A 12,394-nucleotide genomic window follows, 5' to 3' on the forward strand; every position below is an offset into this window, starting at 1 on the left:
TTTTTGAAGTTTTCTTTGTGATTATACCTATTTTTTTTATAATTATATGGAGGTGAATTATTTTAGACGTTATTCATTTTATTAGATGTCGGCAAAAGTTGATTACCTTTTCATCTTGGATCCACTTGAGTAGGTAGCTTTCAAACAAAAATATAAAAAGTATTAGGTAAAAAAAAAATAACTTATTTAAATTTTAGATAATATTATTTGATATATGTTGATAAGATTAAATTAATATGTATCTATTTGGAATTGTTCAGCGGATGTTAATTGATTCGGACACCTCTTTTTTGTGAAAGAAAAGGATTTTACAACTAGAAGTGAAAATGATATTTCACGGTACAATAAATAAAAGTGCTAAACTACATGAAATTGAATAAAAAGGTCCTATGTTAATAATTTGATCGAAAAATATTATATTGTTAATATTTTAATCCAAAAATGGCGCAATTGTTTCTTTTGTTTTATATATATTTTTAAGACACATTCTTCTTCTAATAAAAATATGATATGGTTTTTTAAACACATTCTTCTTCTAATAAAAATAATATTTAAAAATAATATTTTTTATTATTATTAATTTTTTAAAATCTCTTTAACTAATAAAAAAGTATAAAATAATCTTTTTTGTTAATGTATTTTATCAATTAAAATAAAATAATCACATGTATTAATCGATAATATAGGTTATATATATAAGAACACAATAGTTTATCATTAATATTTCATTTAGAGTAACAATAACAAAAATTCTTAATAAAATTAAAAATATTTTTATTTCCTAATGTGAGGCCTATATATTATCAATTAAAAGACTATATAAGAAAAAAAGATTACTTCCCACTTTTTTATTATTTAAAAGGACTTGGAGAAAAAAAGAAACAAGAAAATATTCTTTAAAATAATATTTTTATTAGAAAAAAAATGTGTTAAAAATAATGATATGTTTATTAGGAAAAACAAATACATTTTTTTACCTAATTAAAGATAATACTCACATCTTTAAGCTAAACTATTAACCATAAAAGCATATTTGGACAAACTATCAATAAATTTTTTTTCCCAATAGTCTTAATTTTTTTTAGGAAACAAGAGTTGTTGCGTGCAATCTACTGAATGTTTTAAATTTGACAAAAGCTTTGTAGTCTTTTTAAAATATTTCTCTTGCAATATAAGAGATTTCCTACGCTAAACAATTTAGGCATCATTTATTTGTATTTAGTTGAGCCGTGGAGGTGTGAATTTGAATAAATTAAATTTTAGATTATTAATATATTTATTTATACTAAATTTTTTATATTATTTAATTTATACAAGTTTTAATGATTAAGATTTTGGGATTCGGCTCCCCTCCACTATATCTTCCCTCCATTTCGTCAAATGCACGTCTAGATTAGAGACATGTGTCATATTTAAAGTTTAAAGGTCAAGATTATATTATATTAACAAATATCATAACCATAGTTAAGTCAACCAAATTTGGTAAGGATTACAATATATTCTATACAAAATTTGATATTTATTAATATCATTAATTTCATATTATATTTTTGTATTTAAATATTAAATTGTAATTTTTTAGTTTTAAACCAATTATTTTTAAATGATAAAAGATTGCTAATGTACGTTCTTTTGATTACTTCTTAATTACTTCTGATCAATTCCAATGTTCTCCTTTTTTTGGGATCATTTTCAGCTTATTTAATTCTACTAAACAATTGCTAGAACGGAAAATGATTTTTTTTGTCTATTGCTACAGTACGTTTTTCAAAAAATATATATAATTAAATAATTGGAGTGGATTAGTAAGATAAATAAAATAGATATCTTCTTATCTCTTATAGTAAAAATAGTTTAAAATAAAATTAGATTTCAATAAAAAAAACATTTAAATTGATTGAGTGACTTTTTAAGTAAAATATCAATAGTTGAGTGACTTTTGAGTTATAATCATTAATTTCATATTATATTTTTGTATTTAAATATTAAATTGTAAATTAAAGATATTAATAAATATCAATTTTGTATTGAATATATTGTAATTCTTACCAAATTTGGAGAGTAATTTTCTAAAATTAGTTGACTTAACTATGGTTATGATATTTATTCATATGATATAATCTTGACCTTTAAACTTTAAATATGACACATGTCTCTAATCTAGGCGTGCAATTGACGAAATGGAGGGAAAGAGTAATGGAGGGGAGCCGGATCCAAGATTTTGAACAAGTCTTAATATCATCAAAAAGATATTTTGTATAAATATTTTTTTCACCATCACTATTATTGTCAACCATCATTATGGTTGCCAACCACGAACCACCATTAGTATCATAATCACCACAAACAACCATCACTAATACTAATGTCGCTTATCGTCACAATTTGTTGTCATCTCAACAACCTCCACAGTCAGTACTGCAGGCAATCATCTCCACTATCATAACAAGCAGCGCCATCTATTAGTGATATCTCTTAACTGATATTATGAAGTGCCATTGTTGTCTTTCTATCTTTTGATATTGTTCCCTTTGTCATTAATGACAAATCTTCATGTGCTCTTTGGCAAAATCTAGCAGCAAGCTATGCGAAGCCATCGTATAATGAGTCTTAGAGAGTTTTTAAGCAACATGAAAAAGGGTAACCTCTCTGTTACTTCATATCTGCAGAAGATCAAACATATCAGCAACACTTTAGCCTGCTGGAATTCAAATTTCAACGGATGAGCTATTCCTTCATGGACTTTCAACCGAATATGACACTATCACTGCAGTTTTACGTGCCCGAAAAACTCCAGTGACATTTGAAGAGCTTCATGAGAAGCTAGCTCCTTGATTTTGAGTAGAATCTCATTCGCTCATCTTCCTCTACCACAATTTCAATTACAACAAATTTTGTTGTCAAACCATCACCTCATAACAACTGGTCTCGACCCAATAATGCTTTGCATCCGGGAAACAACTCCAAGCCTACGGATAGACCTGCTGCTAACAATTTCGGTGCTCCACTGGAATCGTCCTCATGTTACTTGTCAGCTTTGTGATAAGCCTTTACAAAAATGCTCACATATTTCGCAAGTATATTATTCAACAGGTATGTAAGTATATCCTATCAAATACTCAATTTCCCAAAGTAACTTTACCTCAGCCATGGTATGCATTTTGCAGTCAGTAGGTAAGGTGGAATAAACTTGAGGAAGGACGGTTAAACTTAAACATGGTTGATCATAGTAAAAGTAATTCGATTTTTTTACCTAAGTAAGTCATTATTTGAATCAGTTTACAAGAATAATAATTGAGATGTCCTCCAAGGTTAGACAGCCTCTTTTTTATCATGTGTACACAATTATATATTCTTCATCATGTTTTGGAGGGTAAGGTTTATGTCCTCCTCAGTGTACTCATCTTCTTTTTATTATCTACGGGTTGGGCTATTGCCTAACCCCCACCCACACCAACATGGTGGTTTTTTTTATATTATTTTAAAGAAAACTAAATTTGTTGGCATTATTTTTACAACTAAGGGAATTTCAACTTACAATTAAGGAAAATGCAATGCAGAGCACCCCAGCAAGAACAGAGGAAGTAATAACTATCCTCTCAGGCATTTTGCCATGATCAGATCTAAGTAGCATTGCCTCGTAAATCGGCAAGCAATTGACAACTGCAAATCCAGCAATGAATAGTTGGATGAATAACTCGTCTAAACTTTCCATCCTAAAGATTACTGTCACGATTCCTCGGACAAATGCGATCAGATTGATGATCGATACTGTTGCTAATGGCACAAACATAGGTGAAGGAATTCCAAATGTGAAGACGCTTTGATCATACATTTTTCTTTCATCCTGCCCTACTACTTTGCTTGTAACGTTGAATCCTTTTGTCGTGATGCCTAACTTTTTCGTTAGGTACTCTATTGAGGCGAAAAGAAAAGGTGACAATGCCTTCACGTACCACATTCTTTGGTCGTTCCACCACCTTTTCGTTGTACCTTTGAACAATATGAATTGTATAAAATCATGTGCATAGGCACCAAAGAATAGGAAGACATACAAGATGAACCATGGATCAGAAACCTGTCACAAGTTCCAATGAATGAAATGAGCATATAGAGGAAACTAGGATAGCGTGTTAGGTCAAGCTTCTGCAAAGTTAAAAGTGCTTATTTTAAAAAGTTACGGTGTTTGTCCATGCTTTAAGGGGAAAAATAAATACTTTCGAGTAGTAGCAAAAGTAGTTTTTGAGAAACTTGACGAAGTAGTTTTTTTCTCAAAAGTACTTTTGGAACCTTGGTCAAACACAACTTACTGCTTTATTAGTAACGAAAGTGTCTTTTCATACTGATTAGTCAAACACAAACTATTACGCTCTAAAAGTATTTTTCCAAAAGCACTTCTTACAAACAAACACTTTCTAAAATAAGCAGATTTCGAAAGTTTGACCAAACAGGCTACGAGAATTCAGATTTTGTACCTTGGGAAAGATGGAAATATTGTTGAGGAGACTTAGTTGTGGAACGGAGGCATATAGAGTGACCGGTATGCACCAAAATGGCCAGAAAACATAATGTATGTAGCAACTAGCCCTCAAAATTCCCAGAGCTTTGGTTCCAAATGTCAATGGACTGTATTTACAGGACAAAACTTCAAGGTGTCCAAAAGCCCATCTTTTAACCTGGCTTAGTACATCTTCTAAATTAATCGGTACTTCACCTAAAAATGCAGGCCTTTCAGTATCGCAAAATATTGAATCCCACCCTTCACAATGCATCATATAACCTGTGTATATGTCTTCTACAAGTGTTCCATACTTGATCCCCACCTGAAAATTCAAACGTACGTTCAATTGTCATTAGAAAAGGTTCAAAATAGTCCATTACATTTGAATTTTTGAACTAAAATAGTTTTTATTCTGTCGTAAGTTGAGTGATCATCTCAGAAATCAACTCAAACAAATTGATGAGAACATACACAATGCATTTTGTTTGTTATTTAGAAAGCTTACCTTGGTACCCCACTCGGTGTTGTTGTACTCGTAGTTGCAGCTAGCAACATGACTAGCTATCTCAACGACTGACACACTGGAGATAGCCATACTATCTCCAGAGTGTTCTAGTGATGTAACTGATGATGGGCTACCAAAAAGAGCACGACGATTGAAAAAACAGCCAGTTCCACAGTTATCAGGGCCACCAAGACCATCCAAGCCTGAAGGTGAAATTCGGAATGTACGTACATTATCACCTCCATATAAATCATCGTCATTGAGTCCATGATATCGTTGGGGGAATTGAACATACCCTAATTTAGACCTAATTGAAGGATCACAAAAGTAACAAAGGACTCGCTGAAGCGTTTGAGGATCATTTGAGTACATGTCACAATCAAGAGTCAGAATTATTGGTGCATTTGTCATTGCTTCTGAGACTCTGAGCTGAATGATTGAAGAAAAACAAAATCAAGATCATAGTACATCAATTTATTATATGGTGACGTGAAATATGACAACTAATTTGAGACGGTGGTGACTAACAATGCATGTTTTCTTTCAGTGAGTATTCCATCTAGTTCATATTAAGTAAATTGTTGGGGGTAGTAGCGAAGTCAGAATTTTCATTAAGAAGATTCAAAATCTGAAGAAATAAACACGTGAACCAGTTGAAAGGGGGTTCGACATCTACTATATATACATGAAAACACTAAATCAAAAATGATCTTCAGTGGCAATTAATTAACGGCAATAACTTAATTGTCACTAAATATGTACTTTTAGCGGCAATTAGTACTCTTTGTATATGTCCTTAAAGCCTTTAGTGACTTTAGATCTAATGTCAATTAACTAATGCTGGTAAAAGTTTTAGCACTCTTTGTTAATCTATATATTTATTACCACTAAAAGGTGTTTTTGTTGTAACGAAAATAATTTTAACCATATAGAAATAGTGTAATTTTCGTCAAAGAAGCTGGTTCGGATGAACCCCTGGTCTCAAGCTAGCTTCGCCCCTGGTTGGGGGTATGATACACTCCTTAAGAAAAATATTCAAGTACATAAATTAAAGGCTACTTTTCATTTTTACCCGTTTGATTATTTCCAAACTATTCTCCTAGAAAATGTAAAGTAATTAAAAACCTCATGAAAAATATCTCAACAACTCAAGAACAAACGAGTATCAATTATCACAATGCTACAAATAAAAATGGGCTTTTCCTTTGTTTCTTACCAAAGCATTGAGTGCCCCAGCCTTGAAATGATGAAGTGAGGTTGTGCTTTTCTCTCTAGATACATAAATGAGATTTGGAATTGAGTAACCTTTGATGTCTTTATCTTTGTCACTTTCCAATAATACCTGTTTAAAAGAGTAGCAAAAGTCATAAACAAGATTTTTCTTGTCCCTACTTAAAAAGGACTAGGTCCACCTCATTTAATAGTAAGGTCCACCCCTCTAGATTTACATTATGTTGGGTTTTAAAAGGTATGAATAAGAAATGAAGGATTGTGATATTTACGAAAGATTGTGCTACACATTATTGTTATGTTAGCTGGTAAACTATGTGCCAAATTGATTATTGGCTTCCTAAGCACAAATTGCACCTTGTGTTGGTGCATGGTTGAGTGCCACATGATTTGAAACTAAAAAGTTCAATTTTATGTGCATCAACAACAATATATAGTGCCACATAATCTGATACAACAACATATTCAGTGAAATCGCATAATATAAAGTGGGGTTTGAAGAACATAAAGTGTACGTACGCAAGCCTTAATATTATCTCTTTGAGATAGAAAAGATATTTCTAAAGAACCATCGATTCAAGCAAATCAAAACAATAATTATATGAGGAGGGGAGGGAATGAGGAGAATGATAATGGAAAAAACATGGCAACTAATAGTAAAGTAGTACGAAATATATATGCAAGGAACCATAGTAATAACAACAATGTGGGATCACTTAAACACAGTTAACCACATATGATATCAAATATGCATCAACAACAATATATAGTGCCACATAATCTCACACAAAGACATATTCAGTGAAGTCTCGTAATAGAAAATGAGATTTGGAGAAGATGAAGTGTACGCAAGCCTTATTATTATCCCTTTGAGGTAGAGAAGCTATTTCTGAAAGACCATCGATTCAAGCAAATAAAAACAATAATTATACGAAGAGGGGAGGGGAGGAGAATGATAGTGGGGAAAACATGACAACTAATAGCAAAGTAATTCGAAATAGATATATGTATATATACAAGGAATCATAATAATAACAACAAGGTGGAATCACCTAAACACAATAAACCACTTATGATATCAAATACCAAAAAGCCAAAGCAACCTGGATTATAGCAGGATGGTCTTTGGGAGTGAATCCTTTGGTCCATTTGCTAAAAGCTTGACGTTGTTGTGGGTCACTAATACACTCATCAACAACCTCACCTCTCTCAACAACATTCTCTATCCTCATCTTCATGTCCAAGTACAAATTCTACATAATCACATCATGACATAAATTAAAAGTTAGGAACAACATTATAATAATGCATATTACTTAACTTTTTGATATTCATAAGTTACTTGATCCAACTCAGTTGAATTCGTGTACAATATAATATGTAGTTAAATGGCATTAGCATGAAATTTTTGTTGTTAAGTTATTAAATTTTATCCGTCACTAATTTCTTATTTTCTAATAATGAATTGCATGATAATTATTTCTACATTAATGTTCAAAGCTTTTATTAAGAACATAATAATTCTTGCATTTTTCATTTAAAAGAAGGGAAAATGGACAGATATACCCCCGAATTAACAATAAAAAATGATATGTCAATATCCTCCATTATATTTTAAGGTTGTATATACCTTTACCGCCATTCTTTTGGGTTGTGTATATCCTTGAATCTAACGAATGGACACGTGGCACTATCTAAACAATAAAACCATATTTAATTTAATTTATATTCACAATTTAAAAAAAAACCCACCCAATTTCCACCATTTTACCCAACCTAAAATATCCTAACCCAATTATAACCCCAAATCACCCAAAAGACACTTTATCATGCCTCCTCACACTAACATTCCAAAGTCCAAATCTTGTTAAGATGATATGAGTTTATAGCTTGTTAGCACGCCGGAATATTCTCAGTTTACTATTCAATATTCACCTATTCGGGATGAAAGCTAAGTGGAAGAAGAAGCGTACGAGGAGGTTCAAGAGGAAGCATCAAAAGATAAGAAGAGATCGAAGTAGAACCTCATTCCGAAATTCTCAACGGTCTTATGGTCTTCGTTAGGCTTCTGCTATTTAATTTTTTGTTTGAAAACTTCAATAACATTTGAGTTGTGATTTTGTTCTAAAGGTAAAATACTAAAATTAAATTAAATTCAGAAAATCATTTGGATAGAGACACGTGTCCCTCCGTTAGTCCAAAGGGTATATACACTCTAAAATTTAGACGGCAAGGATATCAGTGTCCTAAAAATATAACGAAGGGTATTTAGATACCATTTATAATAGTTCAAGAGTATATTTGTTCTTTTTCCCTTAAAAGAAAGTTTGCTTCTCTATTTATGTCTCTATTTATCAAACAGGATACAATAATTTTAACAATTACTTTTAATCTAGTTTCTTCCATATATTTGGTAGAGTGTATTAGGAAAAATAATGCATGCATTAGACTTGTGTATTACTAGTACCTTGTTTGGTATTCTTTTTCAACCTAAGTATAACTAATGCAATCGTTAGTTATATATTCTATTGTGTATTAAGATGTGTATTACTAATATCATCGATTTCTAGATATTAATTAGCAATGTAGTGATTTTAATGCATGCATTAGCATGATTAAAAACCCAATTGCCCCTCAAAATCTTTTTTTTTACATTTTTTCCACCATAATAATGGAGAGTGTCTTTGTACGTAAATATTTTTTTTATGCAATGCCTGTTATTTTTAATGCATCAAATCAAACAAGGCATAAAAATACTCTATGTATAATTAATGCAAGGTATAACTAATACATGTATCGCTAATGCAAGCATTACTTACACATTTTATTTTAAGCAATATTTTTTACACTCTATCAAACGACCCTATAGTGTAAGATTAAAATATACATCAAGTTTCAGACGATGACATATGAATTGCTCTGATTTAATGTAACAATCGTGATTGAAAATTACTTTTCATGGGTTTGTTTATACGTATTTTTGATCATGTTTTATTGTGAATTTTTTTAAAAAAAATATTTTCAAAATGAAAAATATCTTTTTGACTTTTTGTGAGTAGTTGTTTTTGACTTTCTGTGAGTAATTTTAAATTAAAAAATATCTTTTTATTATTTTTCAAAATTCTTAAAAATTTTGAAATTATGAAAAGATAGGGCCAAATGCCTCCAATTCTGTTCATATTCTAAGCACAATTTATTTCGTATTGATTTTTGTGTCCTTTCTGTATCCTATAAGTGTCGGTAGGTAAAATATTATTTGAAAATGATTTTGGCGTTTTCCTACTTTTCCTTGGCACGTAAAAACATTATATTATAATCCAAGAGAATCTAATGCTAGTTTCAATGATGGCCTCTAATAGCTTGACTGGTGTTATTATAGTTGACATAGGATAGGAGATTTATGAATAGTTTGATGTGAAGTATAAGATATAAAGTTTTAGGTATAAATTGTAGGATTATTTTATTTTATGTTTGGTTAGAGGTATTAAATAATTTTAGAATTATTTATCACATTATTTATACCTTAGTAATGAATAAGTTATCCTATTTTTATGATAGAATAACTTATTTCAGAATAATTTATTTTAAAATAATTATTAATGAGATAACTTGTTCCCAATCAAACGATTCTAAGTATATAGAATTGAGAAGAAGGTAGAAAATGTAATATGAGAAATTGTAAATTCTTTGCAGACTTATTTTAACTTAGTAAAAAATAAGATCTAATTGAAACCGTCTTTTGCATTCAATTTTTTCGCTTTTATATTTATATTTTAAAAATTTTACTTATAAAAATACATTAAATATGTCGGACCTATCAACTAGTTAGTCCAAAAAAAAAAAACGTTGACGAAATACTGGCTGGTCCCAACCATCTGCCACTACGGTCGGCGCTATAGGCTCGTCCTTTTTTTTTGCAATCATTATTCTCCTTATTTCATGAAGACTAAAGGGTACATAAGAAATAATCTCTATCTAATTAATGCAAGAATAATTAATACAAATATATCTCTCTATATATATTATTTATATATGTATACTTTTTCAGTCGATCAAAAATTAATATTTTTTTTGTTTCAATTTATGTGATAGATTTTATTTTTCGAGATTCAAGCAGCTTAAGTTTGGCCGATAATTTGCTTATGAAATCTATAAATTTATTAAAATGAAATTTATATATTTGTTAATTATGTAAAAAGTACAATAACTCATAATAATTGATAATTCCAAATATTTAAAAGATATATAAAAAATTTACGATTAAAAATAAACTTATTTAAATATCGAAATTCAAAATGTGTCACATAAATTAAAACATAAAGAAAAATATTTTTTATATTTAATAACAATTTAGTTTTACATTTTATCTTCAATGAGACCATATGTATATAGGTTCATAAAACATTTATAATTTGTTAAAATCACAAGTTATCAATAATTCCATTCCAGTATTAAATTTTGTGAAAAAATCGAACACTTGACGTAAATTGTGACCAAAGGAATAATAGATGTGTATGGTTATAATTACTCTATCTAATATTATTTTCATCAACTTTTATTTATTATAATTTTCTTTTTAGAGTCAAATCATAAAATTTTTGACTAACATTATTAATATAAAAAAAATTGTAATTTACAATACTTTTCGTATAATTTTTTATTTAAAATATCGAATTACCATAATCTAATTTAATTTTGCAAATTAATTAAATTAACTTTCGAAAATCACAACATTAACGGGAGAAGTAATAAAGATATATATAAGAGTAAATTAATTGATCATAATGCTTTTAATTACCTCAATAATCTGAAATTGAGAAGTTATAGTATGGTTTCGCCGGAAATACTCCTCCGGGCACCTCTGCTCGATCTTATTTTCCCGGCAATAAGGCACCCAATTCCGTGCAAATTCCGCCGCTTCCATTAGAGCAAACAGAATGAGCTTCGATCCTCCGTCATCCGATACATAAGCGGAAAGCTTCTCCGTCGGATAATCATAGGCCAAAACAGACAAAACCGTGTTAACAGTAGTCAACGGCGGCTCCTTGGACGGATCCGCCGTACATATGAATATGTCAATCGCCGGAAAATCCTTATTGTCCACCCATTGTTTGAGGTTTTCAGGGAACTGTTGACGAGTAACTGGGTTCATGAAGAATGACTGTGATGTGAACCACATGAATGCCAGAATGAAATCGGATATCAACATGAAAATTGACAGGCGGCCGCGCAGGTGAAGTGCGGTGAATGTGAACAAATGGTGGTAGAACAAAGCTACAATGGCAAATCCGTATACAGATGAAAATATTCGGTTGAGTAATTTGCGTCCGTGCATTATTTTCACAGAGTGAAGAGAAGAAGAAGATTCTTCCATTTTCTTAGTGGAAGAAAATAGAAACTTCACACTCTGTAATTATTAGTTGAGAAACTGGAAAAACAGCATCGCTATTGGAGGCAGGCTAATTAGATTTGCAGTGGAAAAAAACAGCAGACAACCATATATAAAGGGGGCACAGCATTACTTTAAAATGAATTTGTTTTTTTTAGTTCCAAAAGAGTCACTCTCACTATATTGGATATGTGCATGTTGGATTCTCTAAAAATAAAGTATTTTTTGAAAACTCAATATCAAAAGTGAAGAGTCTGCTTAACTTAGTTTAGTAGCACAATAAGTTTGTGTGTTTGTGGAGTTATAGGGCACCTCGCGGAATGAATAAGGTCGTGGATGGAAGCACTAGCACGATCAATGGTAGAATTGAAATTTTTATTACAAGGTTCAAATATTATAAAGTAAATGCATAATTTTTTTTTGAAGGAATTCAATAATTTCTACATATATCTAAAATATATTTTTAACTTTATATAAATAATATTTTTTTTTATTAGAAAAAAGTTTAGAGGAAAACCTTTGAATCCTTACTAGTTCCGCAATTCCGCATATGAGCACGACAATGGTAAGTCGGAGCACGACAAACGTATGTATGTCATGGGCAATAGTTGGTGAGTGTTGGTCAAATGTTTCTATTTTTACTTGTTCACTGTTTTAAAAAATAACTTTCATTTGTTATTATTAACGTATTAAGAAACTATAATTAATTTTATTTCATATTTTAGCCTTAGTAATAATTATTTATCCCTTAATTTATTTTTTAATATCT

General features: G+C 30.3%; 1 protein-coding gene across 1 annotated transcript; it reads right to left on the reverse strand.

Annotated features, from left to right (window-relative positions):
• Positions 1–2,278: 2,278 nt before the first annotated feature.
• LOC102587891 (cellulose synthase-like protein G1) lies at positions 2,279–11,732 on the reverse strand. Its single transcript, XM_006344805.2, has 6 exons — positions 11,035–11,732; positions 7,340–7,489; positions 6,223–6,348; positions 5,007–5,435; positions 4,476–4,823; positions 2,279–4,078 (listed from the first exon to the last, which is right to left on the reverse strand). Exons 1-6 carry the CDS (start codon positions 11,608–11,610, stop codon positions 3,530–3,532), a joined length of 2,178 nt encoding a protein of 725 aa, XP_006344867.1. The 5' UTR covers positions 11,611–11,732; the 3' UTR covers positions 2,279–3,529.
• Positions 11,733–12,394: the final 662 nt, after the last annotated feature.

This window comes from Solanum tuberosum, unplaced genomic scaffold (genome assembly GCF_000226075.1).
Source record: "Solanum tuberosum cultivar DM 1-3 516 R44 unplaced genomic scaffold, SolTub_3.0 scf00056, whole genome shotgun sequence".
Taxonomy (NCBI): Eukaryota; Viridiplantae; Streptophyta; class Magnoliopsida; order Solanales; family Solanaceae; genus Solanum; species Solanum tuberosum.

Bases quoted from the DNA above. Each gene is read 5' to 3' on its own strand.
- LOC102587891 (XM_006344805.2), bottom strand. From the start codon at position 11,610: ATGGAAGAATCTTCTTCTTCTCTTCACTCTGTGAAAATAATGCACGGA. The intron at 7,490-11,034 runs GTAATTAAAAGC...GTGATTATGTAG, and splicing joins CTCAATTTCAGATTATTGAG to AATTTGTACTTGGACATGAA. The intron at 4,824-5,006 runs GTAAGCTTTCTA...TTGAATTTTCAG, and splicing joins ACACCGAGTGGGGTACCAAG to GTGGGGATCAAGTATGGAAC.